General features: G+C 41.3%; 1 protein-coding gene across 5 annotated transcripts in view; it reads left to right on the forward strand.

Moving 5' to 3' along the window:
* PSD3 (pleckstrin and Sec7 domain containing 3) overlaps positions 1-19,612 on the forward strand; it is a 713,619-nt gene that overhangs the window by 121,015 nt on the left and 572,992 nt on the right. Inside the window, exon 2 of one of the 5 annotated variants that reach the window (XM_077849463.1) lies at positions 5,715-6,587. In XM_077849463.1, coding sequence (XP_077705589.1) covers positions 5,862-6,587 — 726 coding nt within the window. In that variant the 5' untranslated portion in view covers positions 5,715-5,861. Of the gene's footprint in view, positions 1-5,714; positions 6,588-19,612 lie in introns of those variants that run through there. The other 4 variants (XM_077849457.1, XM_077849458.1, XM_077849455.1 and 1 more) reach the window with 4 other exon arrangements.

Below are 19,612 nucleotides of genomic sequence, written 5' to 3' on the forward strand. Positions count from 1 at the left end.
CTAGAACAGTTAGAGATTAAGCGAAGGAGGTATAGCCTCTGACTCTGACCTAGCTCTCAGAAAAACAAACACCTCAAACCTCGCTCCTCATACCGCAAACTGTCCCACCCCACCGCACCCACCCCCTCTGTAAAGGGGAGCCTGCCCCCTGCCAAGCTGCAAGGAACCCCACCTTTGACTGTCCAGAGCTTCCACAGTGGAAAAGTTTTTAGAAACCAAAAGAGCCACCTGGGCATGACACAGAAGAGCATTCACATTCCTCATGGCCATCGCTCTGATCTGTTCAAGAACTTTTTCCATTTCACTTCCAAACAGTCAGCCTGTGTGGTCAGATACTGGGGTAGACACATACCAACTTAAAACAGAAAGAGTCACTCAAAACATACCCATGTGTGTGGAGTCAAGATGGCAGGCAGCAAAGGAAATAGAAACAGAATGGAAATGGGAAAACTCCACCTACTTCTTCCAAAAACTATCATCACAAGGTGGAATATCTGACATGGTGTCAACTGCTGAAGAAATGAGCTGAGCTTGCTTTTGGGGGAGAGACAAAATGGTCACAGGGGAGTGAGTGTGAAGAAAAAGGCAAAGGACTTGAGGAGATCATTTGCCTCTGGTACTTGAAGAGGATGTGAGGAAATTTTTCTTTTCCTTTTTTTTTTTTTTTAACCTCTCCAAATCTCAAGTGTTTGTCTACAAAAGAGAAGATAAAGTTGGTCCCTTAATAGATGCATTCTGAAGTAGTGTGGCATCATGGAAAGAGCATAAACTTTGGAGCCTGAAAGACCTGAGTCTGAATCCACTTAATTGCTATGTCACTTTGGAAAATAGTTTAACTTCTGAAGACTTCTTCAGTATCTGTGTCTTTGAGACAGTGACTCCTTGTGAGGATTAGAAATGACATATATACATGTATCTAAAATGCCCATGGCAGTGTCAGGCATATAGTAGACATTCAGTAAGTGGTAACTGTCTATGTCAGCATTAACATGTTCACTATTATGCAAATCTTGTATAAGCCACTACTGTGAGGTGTACTCTAGCCAGTAGATAGAATATCCTGAAGAATCTTGAAGCCTTATTCGAAATAGTGTGAATAGGAATGCTCAGTGCTTATTATTGGCATTGCTCAGACTTTCCTAAGTTTTATCTTTCAGTTCAGTCTGTGTCCCGGCCCTAGACGTGCTCTCTTTAGCCTTTTCGTGCCTCCCCAGCCATTGGGGTTTCACTTCTGCCAAGCCCTTCCTCAGTCTCATGCCCTACCCTTACCTCTGCCCCGTTTCTCATTCTTTCTTGACTCAATAATGCATTTTCCAAGCACACAGAGCAGGAGAAGCTATAGTTACTACCTTCTTTTCTTCCTATCAGGCTGTGGATGACCAACAGGTCATAGACAAATTGGACACGGTGACTCCACAAATTTCCCCCTTTAATTGCCAAGGGCAGACCACTGTGGATGCCACCTTCTGAGAGAATGAATGATTGTGGAGGGACAGGTTGTGACTTCTTTGACTTAAACTCCAAAGAGAATACTTCCAGGAATCCTTGGGATTCCCTGGAACATGCACCTCTAACACTTGTTCTCTGGAATTCCAATTCTTAGGAGAATTACTTATCTTCAACTCAGATAACAAATCTTGATTGTACCATTTTTAGACAATCTTGAATCATTTAAGCTCTTAAAGACACTAGGGAAACCACTTTAGAGCAAATGTAACACATGTGTGGTGAGTAGTTCTTTGCTGGGAATCCAGGCTTTGGAGAAGGGAAGAACACATAGGCTGAACAAGCTGCGCTAATTGGGTCTACCCATTCTAGTGAGGAAAAAGAGCCAGACCTGGATGAAAATCTCAAATTCCTGTACTCTCAAGTCACATTGCTCTAGCAAGTGACTTCATTTCCCTTATTCTCTCTTTTCTACATTTCTAAAAGGAGGATTCTGCTGCCTACTTCCTAAAGTTGTCATAAAGTTTAAGAGAGAGAAACAAGTGCTCTAATGCCCCTTCCCAGTGCCCACTCATCCCTTGTTCAGAGTCTAGAATGTTCTTTTTCTCTCTAAAAGTAATAAGAAGAAATCACTAGCAGAAATAGAGTACCATTTAAATTATCTGTTGTTGCGATCGCACCTTACGAATCTTGAAGGTCAGTGGTGGTGCGAGTCAACCTAGACGCTTTCAGACAAAGAAATCTTGAGTCTTCAGAGAAATCAGAGACAATGATTTAGATTTATTTTTGATATCATTATAACAAACCCATGCTATCTTAAAGACCTAATATATATTAATTTTGTGTTTACAAAGTGTTCTTACATAGATTATCCCATTTGACCTTCAAAATAATTCTGTAAGGCAGGAAAAGCAGAAATTTATTTCTCAGGTAAATGCACTGAAGTTCAGAAACATGCTGTGATAAAGAAGATGTGGTCTATATATACAATGGAATATTACTCAGCCATTAGAAATGACAAATACCCACCATTTACTTCAACATGGATAGAACTGGAGGGTATTATGCTGAGTGAAATAAGTCAGTCAAAGAAGAACAAACATTATATGGCTTCATTCATACAGGGAATATAAAAAATAGTGAAAGGGATTAAAGGGGAAAGGAGAGAAAATGAGTGGGAAATATCAGTGAGGGAGACAGAACATGAAAAACTCCTAACTCTGGGAAATGAACAAGGGATGGTGGAAGGGGAGGTGAGTGGGGGGATGGGGTTACTGGGCACTGAGGGGGGCGCTTGACAGGATGAGCACTGAGTGTTACACTATATGTTGGCAAATCGAACTCCAATAAAAAAATTAAAAAAAGAAAAGAAACGTGCTGTGAGTCAGAGCTAATAAATGATCACACCAGGACTCAAGCATATGTGTCCAGACCCCAATTCAGTCTGACTCTTCCCTCATCCCAAATAATTTCCTAGCTCTTAGATGCTTCCCATCACATGAGAAGCATAAAAACATGCATGTGATTGTCCATTGAAGATTAAATATATACATTTCATGACATAGCTCTAATCATTCCATTGGGTCAACCAGTCTTCTCTAGGCCTCAGTAGTATATGGGTATAAATTCCAAGAGTTACTAACATTTTGTGAGAAACCATGATGTAATAGCTACTATGCTAAGTAAGCCCTTTATATGCACTTCCACTTAATCCGAATTATCAAAGAGGTTAAGTAATTTGCTCAAAGTCACACTGGATTCAGAGAAATGTTTGTCTGGCACCAAAGCACATGTTCTCAATCATAGTGCTATTTACATCATAGCAGAAACCCATGTTTCTCTGGCACTTGCCCCAACTTCTCATACAAAACTCCAGCTTCTCTTAAAGATGCCCCCCAAGTACTTAAGAATATCCTAAGGAGATGTCTTAAATGTGTCCTCCAAGTAAGTCCTGTCAGTCCTTCTGGAAACTCTTTGTGACATCTACTTTATTCTTCTCCTACTCCAAACCCCACAATCTAGAAATATTTGGCTGTAATCACTTCTGTGGTAGGTTTACAAATAAAAATTAGAAGAAAGAAGTGTCCTGAACATACCACCACGACCACCATAGTTCTTTTATACATTGTTTTATTTGGAGGTTGAAGTTCTCAGGTAGTTGTGGGAAAGAGGCATCCGGCAATTATTTCACTTCCCTGGGTCTCACATTTCTCAACTGCCAAATGAAGATGATGCCACCTCCTCATGGGATTGTGTTCTGCCTTGAATAGCATAAGGTATGTAAAGCACCTAATGTAATGCCTGGGACCTGTAGAAGTTAAAACAAAAAGATGGTTTCTTCTCACCCAAATCCCTGTTCTGTACAAAAACATGGCTCCTTGCCTTATTAGCAGCTAATCAGTTAACAAACTAGTATTATTGAGGGATTCCAGTGTCCAAGCAAGGAGTTTTATTGGATAATGGGTGAATTACATAAAAGGACCAAGCATCACTCATACAGCATTTTTGTTGAAAAACAGTGTGAATCAGGCAGACCTAAATGAAAATCCTGACTGTTAAAAATAAATAAATAATTTTTTAAAAAAGTTAAAATAAAAGTTCTCAATCTCTGGTTCTGATCAAAAAGAAAGAAAGAAAAACAGTGTGATCAGATCCACATATCATTATTCTGCGGAGGGTCTAAGACTTGGACATAATGTTGTTTTGCCAAAGTTTTCTCTGTGACGGTGTTTGTCATAAAGGAGGCACCACGTCCCATGCGTATACTAGACAGCCCTGGCACATTTCTAAGTAGATATACACAGAGTCCTTTGTCAGCTGCCTGGAAATGCAGGCAGAGCTTCTGTAACCTTGGTTGTAGAGAGTGTGCAAAATGTTTAAAAATAAAAATAAATGGAGAGCCCCAACCAAGTATCCTGAGAACTTCCCAAGGGAGCCTGGCCGTTGGTGGTCAGCCAGGGCCTCAACCCTGACATTGCAGGGGTGCCCTCAATGGAAGGCGATGGCTGTATATGTTCTCATTCATTTGGAGAATATAAATAATAGTGAAAGGGAATATGAGGGAAGGGAGAAGAAATGTGTGGGAAATATCAGAAAGGGAGACAGAACATAAAGACTCCTAACTCTGGGAAATGAACTAGGGGTGGTGGAAGGGGAGGAGGGCGGGGGGTGGGGGTGAATGGGTGACAGGCACTGAGGGGGGCACTTGACGGGATGAGCACTGGGTGTTATTCTGTATGTTGGTAAATTGAACACCAATAAAAAATAAATTTATTATAAAAAAAAAAAGGAAGGCGATGGCTGGGCCTCAGGGGGAGAGAGCTCACACTCGTGTGCTGCATAGCAGCCGACTTTCGGGGCTATGTATGTGCTCAGTTGGTCTCAGGGCATAATTCCCTGGTTTCCTTTCAGTCAAGCTCAAATTGAGAAAGAAAAGACCTTTCCCACTTCCTGCTCTCTTCACTCCTCGTGAACAAGGCCATAGAACTCAAAATGTTCTTTTCTATTGTGAGAGGTATTGAGCCTACAGTAACATTCTGCAAGTGAATTACTACTCAGTGAACTTTCAGGTGAATCACTGTAGTTCTCACAGAGGCTAAGTATTTCTTTAAAAGAAACAAAAGCCCCTTGCATCTAGTTTGTCACCTGAATATTTTTTCTCTTATTTCATCTTTCTCTCTCTTTTTTCCTTATCTCTTTTTTATCTTTATGTCTTTATTTTTATTCGTGTGTGTGTGTGTGTGCATGTGCACTCGAGTGATGCCAAATATTTTGATGTGGGACTATGGGACTAATCCTGGGGAACTCCTTAATAACCACAGAGTTTAAAGAGGAAATTCATTAAAACACTAAAGCTGTTTACAACTGTGCATTATTGGTACAGGCAAGGTAGATTAAAAATACACTTTGAAGTGTCCTGGAGGCTTCATCTATAAATCACGTAGTGTCTCACAAGTCAAACACCAAAGAACAGGTGTAGCTAATATGTAATTTAGGATTAAAAAGAAACAAATAACTTTAGTGTTTTCATTTCAAATATGGGGAAGGGGACCTTTAATTAAGAAAAAAGAATTCTGTCAAATGCAACAGGGTGAGAGTGGCGGAGTCTTGACCGTCCCCTCCCATCCCTCAATCCTAGATTGTTCTCCAGCAGTCTGTCTGTTTTTGTGATTCTATGAAGTGAGTGCTGAATCCAGTCCCACAGCCAACATCACCCCTGTTCTTTGAAGACCCTCCGGGTTCTGAAGGTGTGTCATTTGCTTCCTCAGGCTGTCAGTGGAGCCACGGGGCCAAGTCATATCTGCTCACAGCTGCTAGCATTTGCATCCCTGGGCACTGAGATCTGAAACTCGACCCTGGCAAGAGCCAGCCCTACCCCCTTGGAGGAAACGGCTGAACAGCCTGAGCAACAGCAGATGAAAACTTCCTTCCTCTTCATCCAGCCGCAGCACCCCCCCCCACCCCTGCACCCGCCAGAGCTCTCCCCTCCCGGTTTCCAGAGGCCCAGGCCTGGACAGCAGCCCCAGGGGGCCTGGAGGAGGGACACATTTTCCCAAGTCCCAGCACTGGCTTCCTGGCAGGCCAGGCGCACACAGGGCTTGGTTGCTCCTCCCTCTCGCCTGCTGCAGAAGGGGGGCCCTGGGACAGAGGAACCCGCTGCTTTCCGTTGCGCCACTCTGAAGGAGGAGAGAGAGGATAAACCCCAGGATCTGGATGTAAGGAGGGGTGGCGTTTGCAGAGCTCCACATCACAGGCTTTCCCTGGCCCCTGCCTCCAAGAAATTTGGACGACTACTGCCCCTGTCATGCAGACTTCGTAGCCCAGCTCCCATAATGAGCGAGGAAAGCAGCAATCCCTCCATGGGCTGGGAGCACCGACCCCAGGACCTGTGGAGCATGGACCCTCGGTCTTGGGATCCCTTGAGATATTCAGTACCACAGGCCAGCCTGGCTCACACTACTGACAAGGGCAAAAGTGCTGTGCTGAGGAGAGGTGTTGCCACCTGCCAGGTTCTCCCGAAGAGCTGTGAAGAGGGCCCCTGCAGCACAGTGCAAGCCAGGAGAGCCAGGCTCTACATGTACTGTCCGCCCATTCAGACTTGCCGGAGCTCCCCGGCCCCGCCTGCCCCTCTGCCTCTCAAGGTAAGAGAGTGTGTGTGGCTGAAGCCCCAGACCCCAGCTGTTCCCCTGGAAGAGGAATAGAGAGTGGGGTAGATGTGCCCACAAGGGTTCCCAGCTCTGAACACTTAGTTGTCCCCTCCACTGTGGATGGGGTGCACCTCAACAGCAGAGGTACTCACCAGCGACGGTCCCCTGGGCCCTGGATCTTTCCTGTGTGCTCTGCCACCTTCCCAGCCATTAGCCACATTTTGTTTGGACAGAGAGAATGAATAACTATTTCCCAAGATCTCTGCCAAAGACAGGAGGAGAAAAGTCTGGCAGGACAGGACCAGAGCAAGAACAAAAGAGGTGTACAGACCTTTACTGAGCCCTATGCATAATCCAGCCATCATACTAGATGTTTTCTTATATCCCATTTATCCTCATAACCACCCTGAAAAATAGAGGCCCATATCCCCAATTCCAGATGGAGGAACTGAGAAGTGGCTAGGCAAAAATCCTCTTCCTTCCAAAAAGAAAAGAGCAGAAGCAAAGTGTGTTCTCCAGAGTGAGCTCTGGGGACTTTGGGGAGGCTTCAGTGAATTTTGTGGAGGCTTTCAGAACTTGGGACTCAGCCACATCTTCACATGCTTGACCTCCTATGGCCCACATCTACTTCCCATCACCCTTTCTTGCCTCAAGAGGATCTATAGCCTCCCAGCCTCCATTTTCCAGCAGAAAGGGAAAGGATGGGTATATCTGTTTGATCTTCAGGGTCTCTTCCAGCTCTTACGGGCTTTATCTCCAATCATGGCCATTCTTATTCTCTCCATCTCTGACTCCACCTCCTCATCATGCTGATGCTCTCTCCACCCAGTTCAGGTGTATGGCTGCTAAAGTGGGTGGACAAAATAAAAAAATTATGCTTTTATTTTCCCTTTCTTCACAGCATGGACAATATGCTATATTTTGCACATATATAAGTGACAGCAATGAGGGTGAGGAAGACTATGTTTTGGAGTTGCTGGGATGAGATAGAAGAGTAAGGACTCTTATTGGGGTATGTGGAAGGTTGACATGGAGAAGATTCTCAGGGACCTCACAGGAGAAATGGATGAAAATCACAGGGAAAATGGGTCTTCCGTGGGCTTGGAAGTGATGCGGCTTTATCTAGATTCTGTGGCTCTCTCCTGAATGCTTCTATACATCATCCTTCCTTTCCCTTTCCCTTTGTAATAGGGAGCTTGTACAGTCACAGTTAAGAGTCGGGGAGAAAGGGTAAGCCCAATTTCTACTCAGAGGGGAACTCTTAGAAAAAGAGAGATGCTAGCTAGCATACTTCCTTAAGAAATAGTTTACATTCCTTCCTAGTTTTTGTATCCCTCATTTCCTACAGGGATTTAGAAGGAATGACATACCCAGGCATTAGAGTCTTCTCTCTGTATGTGGGGTCACACAGTAGTTTACGTACTTTAAGGCTGGTCTGATAACTTGAAAACTCTATTTTCTTACCCTCCCCTCAGAACGATTGCCATTTCTCTAGGGAGAGGCACCTTGGGAGTTGGTCCAAGTGGTAGATTTTTTACTTGCCTGCCTCACTGTAGCCACTTTTACTAATGGGCTTCCAGATAAATGCACTATATAAAGTAGGGATTGCAAGGTTCCAGACTAAAAACTTAGATTTGTGTACAAAAGTGTTGGGCCAGGGAAAGAGACTCTCAGTATTCCTGTCTTAAGGGAGAGAAGAAGAGAGCTAATTAGAGGACTTCTGAGGAGGACCAGGGAATACATTGTCCCTATAGGGTGGGACACAAGGTGGTTAAGAAGCAGGGCTAAAAAAATTAACCTTGGGTTTTCTGGTTAGACGTTATGATTCCCTCCACCACAAGAAGGCAAGTTGGGAAATTAGCACCCTCAGACCACAAGTCTTTTAAATGCCCTATGGCTGTTATCAACCAGGTGACCTCTGCCCGGTCTTTTGTGTTAGAGAAGGAGAAATTAACAGAGAGAGATTTTCCATCTGCTCAGTCCTGATCAGACTAAGTTGTCTAGATTTAATAGATTAGTGTATGAGAATTCTCCAGTCTTCTCAGACTTTGGAATTTAGCTATATAAGTCACAGCAAAGTGGCAGAAAGGTGATTAAAAACATCTTCTTAAAAAAAAAATCTTCTTGTCACCTGTTAGTGGAAAACCCTTGATTACCCATCATGGGAAATTTCATTTGATGTACTCAAGAAATATGTGATAGGTTGTATTTGTTAAAGTGAAATGCTGGTTATATGAAAGCAAAGCCTACATATACTACATGTGCATAATAGGATTGATTTCCAAGCAGAAAAATCTGGATCTTAAGTATAAACCCTCTTTTTCACAGTACTCCAGATGGCTAAATTTATTCTCTCACAATTGAAACAAATGTGCTTCAATGTGAAAATTCTTGACTTAATCCTTCCAAGTTATCACAGGGAGTAAGTGCAGCAAATCAAATCAAATCAATTTGATTCCTAATTTATAGTAAAAACAATTATAGCACTGTGTGACCAACATAGGACTTCCAATGCACTATTTCCTCTTATTAAAACCTCAAAACTCTATGAGGATATACATTATTATCATCCCCCTTCATGGATGAGGAGACAAGATGCTTGGGGATGGTCAGCGACTTGCTGGGTCCCATAAACAGGATATGGAAGCTCAGGACAGAACTCTGGTTTTCCACTCAGAGGCCAAAGCTGGCCTTCTCTCAGTATCTTCTGAGAAGGTGAGAGTTCCTTGGAAGGCAACCCACTACCTCCTAGGACCTGTGATACTATATTCCTACTTTCTCTGATGGAAAGGATGGGAGAAAAACCCTCAGGAATATCACATCTAGTGACTAGCCTTGTCTAACAAGGGCTGCTTTCTAGAAGCAATGAAGGCCTGGGTTTGGAGGACTTGGAGTTGCAGCTCTGGACAATGCCAATTGAGGGCTATAACATTCCTGTGGTGAGTCTGTCAATGTGAATCAGAAAATGTTCCATGGTCTGAAGCCAGAGCCAGCCCTAACAATTTGTTGGGCCCCATGTTCTGCTGCCTCTCTGTGGGAATGAGAGGAACTGTCAGTGTGTGGCTTTCAATTTGGGGCAAAAGATACAAAGATAAAGAAAAGAGATATAACACAAGAGAGGGAAATAACCCTTCTCTATAATAATTTTGGGAAATTTCCAATTTTCTTACAACTAGGTCTCCATATCTTACAAATTTTATATTTTGAAATAACAATGACTTTTGGTATGTAAATGACAGAAAATCTTCCATCAAATACAATTTTTATAAGCCCCCTTCCCAAATTTTCACTTATAGCTTTAAATTTCCTAGAAATTTTACCTTTTTCTATTGGTCTTCTTTATTCTCTTCTTCTTTCATCTCAAAAGCAATCACCTTTTTGAGTTTTTATCACCAGCTTCTAGGAGTGTTCAGGTTTAGAAGATAAGGTGGAGAATGAGCAGGACGGACCTGGAGTCCATGGAGGGTTTATGCAGGAGGGAGACAGAGATGGGTAGTTCTTTAAAGTAGTGAAGAGAATTAAGTGTCTACTGCCCTTTAGGCAGGCCTTGTCAAGCAGACCAGAACAAAAATAGTTTTAATTTTCTGTGTCATGGATTGTTTTGCCTTAAATAAGACCCATGTCTGAAATATGTTTGTAAAGTGCATTACATTTTTGTTGGAAAGGTTTATTTAGAGTAAAGGTCTCTGGCACTGAAATTGAAGAGTTGAAAATGAAGTTCTGGTTCAGGCAACTAACTAGCTAAGTGGCCCCTGACAACTCATTGAACAAAGCTAGGTTATCACTTTTTCTGAGGTCTGTCCAGTTCTGACACTGTAATCAGTATGACTCTATTAATCCAGAGAGGGAAGGAAACTGTTTAATGAAATAAAAGTGTTAAAACAATCAGCTTGTCTCTAAAGATCAATGATTTTGTAAAATGACCTCACTGCAAGGAAGATACTTAGTGGGCTTGCCTCTCTCAGGGAGGTCTGGGACTCCAGTGGGCACTAGTGTGGTTATATACATGAATAACACAGTGCCTGGCACTTAACAGTTAGCTGAAGGAGTGAATAAATAAAGGAATGAAACTTTGAAAGGCTGATTAGCATTCAGTGAGATCAAAGAGTCAGTGCCTTTTCTGGGCAATAAAACAAATCCCTACCACGGGATTTTTAGGGCTAGAATTCCCAGCCGTCTATCCCCAAATGATTGATACTTCCTTTTTGACCAGATTCCAGGTGAATTAAATTCCCCTCTGGTGTTGAATACTGACCCCCCCCTCCCAGGTATGTATTGTAAATACATAAATTTGTAAATGACCCCTGGAAAAGATAATTTATCTTATCTAGGGTAAACACTTACCCAAATCTGTTGGACTTTTCTGGGCTGTCATAAGTTTAGAAACTGTTCTGCACATAAAATGCTATTCTAGATAATCCTTTACATTAATCCTTCTTGGTGAGCATTTTAGAATTTAGAAAAGAAATTAGAACAAAGAGCTTGCACAAATGCCTATATAGTAATTTTAACAACAATATAGATAAATGTGCAATGGTGTCCCTTTTAAAAGATTTTGGTACTTAGGAAATGGTGTTGATTGGATTGAAAAGCTTATCCTTAGTCTATTTTACACTGCATTGGTTTTGACATAGATGTCTTGATTTATTACTTGAATAAATGAAGTCTGAGATAGCACAATGGGTTTCAATTCTTTTTTATCTTGTGATTTGCCTTGGTGTTCCCATGGCAACATTTACTTGCTCTTTTTCTCTCCTTACCCTTTCCTTTCACATTCAAATACACAAGTCCTGTGGATCATTGTACAAGTCCTACCGTCATAGAACTATATGCACTGCAGTATCTTGATTGGTAGGAGAGAGCAGAGAACACATGGGCCACTTTATGGTTGGGTGTCCCTGTGACATACAGAAAAGCAATTGGAATGGGAGCTGGGACTCTAATTCAAGTTAGCTAAGTAAGGACAAGTCTCTTCATTCTGGGTCTTAACTCCTTACCTGTAATGTGAAAAGATTAGACTGCCTTCTTCCTATCTAGTTCTATGATTCTAAGTTCTTGCCAAGCCATTTGTGCCTACTTTAAAATTCAACCAAAAATACAGCTTTTGATGACAAATTTCTAAAAGACCATCATATTTAGAAGTTACTGTGAGTTGGAAAACTCCTTTATTAGTAAAATTAGATGCCTCTCCACTATCCAGAGGGTAAACAAGAACTACTTGTTTTTAAAAATACTTATTTATTTTTAGAGAGAGAGTGCAAGCAAGGGGAGGGGCAAAGGGAGGGGTAGAGAGAGAGAGAGAATCCCAAGCAGACCCCCTGCTGATCACAGAGCCTGATGCAGGCTCCATCTCTCAACCCTGAGATCATGAATTGAGCTGAAACCAAGACTTGGATGCTCAACCAACTGAGCCACCAGGCGCCCCAGAACTAAATACATCTTAAGGGGCAGCCCGGTGGCTCAGTGGTTTAGCGCCGCCTACAGCCCAGGGCCTGATCCTGAAGACCTGGGATCGAGTCCTACATCAAGCTCCCTGCACAGAGCCTGCTTCTCCTTCTCCCTGTGTCTCTGCCTCTCTCTGCCTCTCGCTCTGTGTCTCTCATGAATAAATAAATAAAATATTTAAAAATAAATAAATACACATTAAAACACTTTATACCAAGTGTTAATTGTTTTTATAAAATATTAGTAGCATTAGACGAGTATTAGTTTGGCCCAAGACATTTGGACAAAGAGAATAAAATTGAATGTTCTTTATAACTATACCTAGGAGTTTTGTCTTGTTATTTTCTTATATTAAAAAGGAAATAAATGCTGAAAGGGGTTGTTCAGTGTTTTTTTAATCTCTTTAATCACTTATTCAGCAAAAGGAGCATTTGAAAATCAATTCCAATCAGAAATTAAGGCCTAGAGTGATGAAGAGACTTGTCCTCACTTAGCTACTTTGAATTAGTTCCAATAGATTGCCTCAGTTTAACTTTGAAGGTTTGTGTCCTTGAACAAAAGTGTTCTATTTATAGATTTAGTTAGGGTTCTTGGTTGTGTATGATAGAAATAATCAAGGATTCTATCCCAAATGCAGGGGACTCATTGGATGAAGAACACATGTCTAAGAGTGGGATCTCATAAAACCCTAAGGCAGAAAAGTAAATGGGCCTCAAGACCAGCTGGAGTGAAGGCTCCAGACCTTTCAGAACTCTCTATCTTGTTTTTCTGTTGGTCTCTGCTCTTCTCTGAATTATTTTTTCTTTCTGCACATCTGCTTCCTCTATTCCCTCTTCCAAAGGAGGAAATATGGTCACCCACAATTCCCAGGTTTACAGCTCCTCTCTAGAGACAATGCAGACTATGACTGGGACCCTTTAGACCTGCTTCCCAATCTCCAGTGTGGGTTGGGTGTCCCCCCGGTTTACTATGATGAGGGTGGGGGCAGGTGCAGCTCACAAGGTGCTACTGGGTCTGTGAAAGCCCAAAGATGGTGATAAATATGTATATCTTAAAAAGAGACAGTTTCTAGAAACTAATGGGACATGGAGAGGTGGGCAACAAATTTGGACAACCAAGCCAATAAATGACCAAAAACACTTTCAGGTAGTTTTCGACTAAAATTTATAACATGATTGCTTTGTATAAATGTCTTATCTGAGCCTTCTCAAATTTTAGAGAAGCCATTTTTATATGCCTTTGGGGAGATTTTTAAAAAGAGCATGCCTGGGAGCACCCGGGTGGCTCAGTGGTTGAGTTTCTGCCTTCGGCTCAGGTCGTGATCCCGGGGTCCTGGGATCGAGCACCACCTGGGGTTCCCTGCAGGAAGCCTCCTTCTCACTCTCCCTATGTCTCTAGTTTCTCTCTCTGTAGCTCATGAATAAATAAATAAATAAAATCTTTTTTTAAAAAAAAGAGCATGCCTGAACTAAGCAAAATGTTAGGATCAAACTATTGCCTTATGGTTTATGAATAGATTTGCTTCTAGAATCCGTACTGTAACCGTAGTTATGACATTGTAAATATTCTCTTGCAAATATGTTTCTTCGTCATAGGTTTTTCAGAGACTATAGGATGCTATAAGATTTACAAGAAATTGAAGTCGTTAGTGAAAGTGGAGTTTATAGATTACCATCTCAGATTCTACATGTGATCTCTTGCACTTTACAGCAACTCACTGGGACTCCTGACCCACTATTCAAAAATTAAGAATAACAAAAATTGTATGGGTAAGCCATATTCCTTGAGCCACATTGTATTGATTCCTTGAATTGAACCATGTCAACAACAACAACAAAAAGATGGGCAAAAGAAGGAAGATGGTCCCATATAGTTCACATTGTTAGGCTATTGCAGGGCTGCATTTTTAGGAGGTTTACTTTCCCTCATTTTGAAGTAATCAGCAGCTGCAATGCTTTTTTGGCTGGCCTTTGTGTTGTACATATTTCCTGTGATTATATTTAGTCAACTTTAACTTTTTGGAATTTAACTTTCAATTTTCAGAATGTGTGATTTTGTATTAACCTTTTAATTACCAGGTCCAGCAGATTATGAGCAAAAAGCTTCAGGGCATTATTCAATCACAATGTTTTATCATTTAAAGATCCCACTTTACCAGCAAGGAGCATGGTGTCTCTTTATTGAATTCTTAAAGTGATTGTATGATGAAGGAACAATTAAAATATCATACCATTTATCCCCTGCCATAAGCAAAAAGTTCTCAAGAGAGTTTGTTATATATACTTGATCTTTTTCCATAAAGGATTTCAAGTGTACTACAACTATAGCACAAATAATAAATAAAAATAATGTTGGGCAGCCCTAGTGGCTCAGTAGTTTAGCGCCGTTTTCAGCCCCGGGTGGGATCCTGGGGACCAAGGATTGAGTCCCGCGTTGGGCTCCCTGTGTGGAGCCTGCTTCTCCTTCTGCCTGTGTCTCTACCTCTCCCTCTATGTCTCTCATGAATAAATAAATTTTAAAAAATGTTAAAGGTAAATAGTAATAAAGAATCAGGTCTAGGAAAATATAAATAAGGATCAAGATGAAAAAGAGATCAAGTCAAAATCAGGAAAAGAACAACAATAACAACATAAGTACCATAAAAGCTTACAGAGTGGTGTTTTTGAGAGATTTGGATTTGCGCTTTCTAGGTATCCATGCTGTAAGGGACATGGTTAACTACCTAGTTCTCATTGTGAGAAGGGGAGGAAGGAAGGAAAGGAGAAGGGGAGGAGGAGGGAAGGAAAGGAGAAAGGGGAGAAGGAGGGAAGGAAGAAGAGAAGGAGGAAGGAGGGAAGGAAGGAGAGAAGGAAGGAAGGGGGAAGGAAGGAAGGAGGGAGGGAAGGAAAGGAGAAGGGGGAGAAGGAGGGAAGGAGGGAGAGAAGGAGAAAGGAAGGAAAGGAGAGAAGGAAGGAAGGAAGGAAGAAGGAAAGAGGGAAGGAGGGAAGAAAGGAGAGAAGGAGGGAAGAAGGGAAGAAGGGAAAGAAGGAGGGAAGGAGGGAAGAAAGGGGGAGGGAGGGAGAGAAGGAAGGAAGGAGGGAAGAAGGGAAGGAAGGAGGAGAGAAGGAGGGAGGGAAGGAAAGAGGAAAGGAGGAAGGAAGAAAGGAAGGAGGGAAGAAAAGAAGGAGAGAAAGGAGTTTCTTTAACATGTTCCACAGAAATAATTCAGAAAACCAAATTTTGCTTCCCCTTTAAAATAGCAATAAAACAATAACATTTTGGATAAAATCTTTTCTAAGGAGCACTTGATATTTACTATTTCCTTGTTTCTTTAGATGTATATACAACATAATTTAATTTTCTTGATAACTTAAGTAATTTCTATAATAACAGTATCATTCGTTGGCAACTTTACATCTATAAGACTATTTGCTTTGTATGTAATGCCCCCAAATACTCTGCTCTCTGAGTTCTTGTTGATTTTTAGTGATTTTTCTGTTTCCTCCATGCTGGCCTATTTCTCATTACTGCTATTAGTGTGCCTAACCAGCATCCACCACATGCCAGGAAACTAGATAACAAATTTGTGTAAATTGTAAAACAAGTTTGTTAATTATGTAAAGTAAAAGTAAAAAACCTCTATGTGAGGGGTTGAGTGGCTCATTTAGCAGACAATCTCATGAATTTTAATATGGATGTTTCTTTTGGTTTTGTGTGTTCAGACCTGATACTTTTGTCATGACTATGGTCACAATGTGGATGAATAGTTGCTAAAGAAACAACTTCTGTATTCATCCATTCAGTAAATATTTTTTGCTCTCCAGATCTATGGCAGGCACTGTTCTAGGCACTAGGAATCAGCAGAGAATAGAACAACCACAGTTGTTGCTCATATATCCTGTTAAGAGCAGGAGATGAAACAAGGAAATAAGACCTGAACATCAACGTCAGATTGAGACAAATGCTTGGGAGAAAATAAAACAGAAGGCAATGGTAAGGTGAAGAGTGTTAGAATGAATCATTTGATTTGTGTGATAAAAGTTGGCCTAACAGAGAAGGTGACTTTTGAATTAAGACTTAAATGAGCAGCAGGAGCAGGCCAGCAGAGGATTGGGAAGAGGAAGGCTTAAGGCAGGGTTAACACAGGAGTCCCGCATACCTGCAGAATCACAAGTGACCATGGTTTCCAGAAAAGTCAAAGCCATAGAAAAAGGAAGATCATGGAGAGCTTCATAGACTCAGGTAAGAAGTTTGAATTTTATTCTAAGGACAATGGGAAGCTTTTGGAGAGTCTTAAACAGGAGAGCAACACAGATTATAGGACTTAATATTCCTGACTCCCACTTCCTAATCTTATCGAAAAATCCTTGAGGCATACCATTTAACTCCCTCTGGATGATAGGGAGCTCTAATTTTGTCCTCAAAGTCCTTTAGTTCTGAACCAAAGAGCTATGATGAATCCATGAAGCATTAAGACAGGCTAAGGGGAAGGATACTCCAGTTACTCAAGTATTTGATATTTCCCTGGATGAAACTGCATTCTGGTGATAGACAATCTAGCAGGTCCTTTCAATATTTGTAACCTTGAAAAGTTTGATTTTGTTTAGGATAACAATGTTTAGAATTTAAATTTTTAAAAGTTTATTTTTATTATAAAATGTTGTTTATTGTTTATTATTGTTTATTATAAATGCACATAACAGGTGCTCCATAAATATAACCTCTAGATTGTCCATGGCATAGCCACTCTAAGTGACCTCCTCTTTTACTAATCCCTTCACTTCCTTCCTCATGTCCTCTAGTTTCAAATAAAAATGTTTCTGTAGCCCCTTTGGGCAGACATAAAACAGGTGGGACATTCTTTCCCTGCCTTTTATAAGCTTGAAGGTTGAGACAAACAAACATATATGTTAAAAGGCATTCTTAGACATAGATAAGAGACATCAGCAGAATAAGGACAAAGGCTTGCTACTTTGTGAAATAATCAATGTAGGCCTGCACTCTGGTGATGGCCAAATAAGAAGGTTGTTGTGCAAGTTACTACCTGCTCATCATGATTTGAGGAGAAAAGTGACCACTTCTGTTCCATTTAGTCAGGGGAAGATTTATATTTGGGATCAGCTTCAGGAGCTTTCTGAGTGAAGGAAGGAAAAGTATGGCTCATAGAATGTAAGGAGGATTTACTATGGACTTTCTCCTGAGTTCATGTGTAACTTTTCTTATTCATTAATAAGGAACATAACAACTAGTACAGTTATACACACATAGAGTGAATGCTTTCCTAACTAAAAACTAAGATTTCTGGGTTGTAAGTTTATACCTTTTATTCAAAATATAAAAAACAAATTTAGAATAATAGACTGCATTTACTGAATAAAAAGTATCACAAAAAGTAGCACAGATTTCAGCATAAAAACATGCATCATGTAATCCAACATTGGAGAATTTGAAGTCATGACCAGAAAATCTGGACGTAGACTGCCATGTTTGTGCAATAGAGAGAGGTAGCACACCCCCCCCCCCTCCATGGAGAATATTTCTCCTCACCTTATAAGATTTCCCTTCCCAGGTGGCAGGCAGTGATGGCAACTGATTAAGGCCACTTCGCAAGGCGTTGCTAAGAGACAGCAGACACACAGGGATGGGTCTTGTAAGCTTGATCAAAGCCAGTGAATCTGAAACTGTTTCCTGGCCAGAGTGCACAGGGGGACAGGGAGGGGAGGTCGGGCTTGGGGTGCTTCTTTGAATGTGGCTCCTTGTGCAAGGACCACAATCCTGCCTGTAGCACATGAAGGATTCTGTCATTTGGACAGCAAATCAAAGCAGGTGATCTGGGTTGGGAATGAGCGGAATATGGTCTCTGAACAAAAATGAAGTTTAGAACTTTGTGACACCATAACAATATGTCAGTTCACAGCAGTCATGTATACATTGTCTCTTCTACATCTTTCTTTCCAGACAAAATGATTTTGGAGACCTCTTAGGCCTTTTAATCATGAAGACAGGCCAATGAATTTGTAGTTTTAATATCCCTCCCTTTAGACTTGCCTAGCCTATGCTACAGGTACAACCTGTTGCCTTATGAAAAAATTGGTTCTTACTCTGTTAAGAGCAAGAAAAAAGAAGAAACTAGTCATTCATGAATTATGACTATAGTGGGTCTCAAAAGCCATCACCATGTTCAGAGAAAGAGCTATTTTATTATTTTTAATAAAATCACACTAAAATGTCGCTCCATACTCCCATCTTCCTGGACTAGCAATAAATTCAGTCTCAGATATTCTCAGGGTTCTCTGTCCACTAAAATTGGATCAAGGGTCCTGAAACTTCCATGGTACAAAAGCATTCATGAATTCTTGCTTTTACTTGTCCCTTCAGGACATAGTCTGCATAGCACCATGGTGGAGAGTACAAACCCTGGAGCCAGATTCTGGGTATGAGTCTCAGCTCTTCCTGCACCTTCCTAGCTGGGTAGCCTTGGGTAACTTACTTAAATCAGTACTTCAGTTTCCTCATCTATAAAATGGAGGTGAGGTGAGTTCTTACCAGATAGAAAATAAGAATTAAGTTCCAGTTTGTAAGGCGCATAGACCCAAGCCTGGCACAGGGAATGCAGATACTGGGGACCTCCTCCAACTTTGATCACCAGTTCTCCATCTACTACAACCTTTGCCAAAGGTTGTCATTCTAGGCTGTGTGCTTTCAGGTCTGGCAGCTCCATTGCTTCTCTGCCCCAGGGCCTGGGGTCTGGACTCTGTGCTTCTGGAAGAGTAACACATAGGAAGGAGACAAGTCAGGAGTAGGGGAGTGGAGGTAAATGTCTCTCTAGCTGTAGGCCTGAATAATGATTCCTTTTCTTACCCCCTTCCATCTCTAAATGGTAAAGACTCTCTTTGTTGAATCATAACTTCTGTGTTATGTGCACCTAGTATGTGAGTTCTCTATCGAGTCATCATCTCTTGCAGTCCAAAACTGATGGACCTGGGAGGAAAGGAAATGCATTGAAGCTTAGAAACCTTCAGGAAAACAAAAGAGAGCTCTCTGTAGTTGGAAACGTGAAGTGATTTGCCTCTGAGTCCTAAAACAAGGTTAGGAAGAGGGAGGCAGAAATATGAAAGCCTGTAAAATCCTGGCTAAGTGCAGGTCATTTCAGAAACATACCCACCCTTCCTTTAATTTCTGCCTTCTCCTGTTTAAAACTTCCCGGAGAGCGCTGCCTCTGAGCAGCCCCCTGAGATTAATCAGAATTTTCATTGTACCCTTTGTCAGGCTCAGGTCAACACCTTCCTCTCCCAGACACTTGTTTTAGCATCTTTAGTGTCTTCTGACAGAAGGGAAATGTCTTGAGAGACACTGTGACTTGACATGATAAACCTCCCTAAGGCACAGCAAAGGGCTCTGCTTAGAGGGAAGGGCACTGAAAAAAAATCAAGAGAAAATTCACAAATCCTTATTAATAAATTATTCTGCCCCTCAAGATGGTTTAGAGAGGTTTTTAATTATTAGACCACATTCTAAAAATAACTCAGGCTGGGTCTGCCTCGCCTAAGAGGAAATAGTTAAAGAAAATTTAGATTTTACAAAAATTTATTGAT

Source organism: Canis aureus, chromosome 15 (assembly GCF_053574225.1).
Source record: "Canis aureus isolate CA01 chromosome 15, VMU_Caureus_v.1.0, whole genome shotgun sequence".
Taxonomy (NCBI): Eukaryota; Metazoa; Chordata; class Mammalia; order Carnivora; family Canidae; genus Canis; species Canis aureus.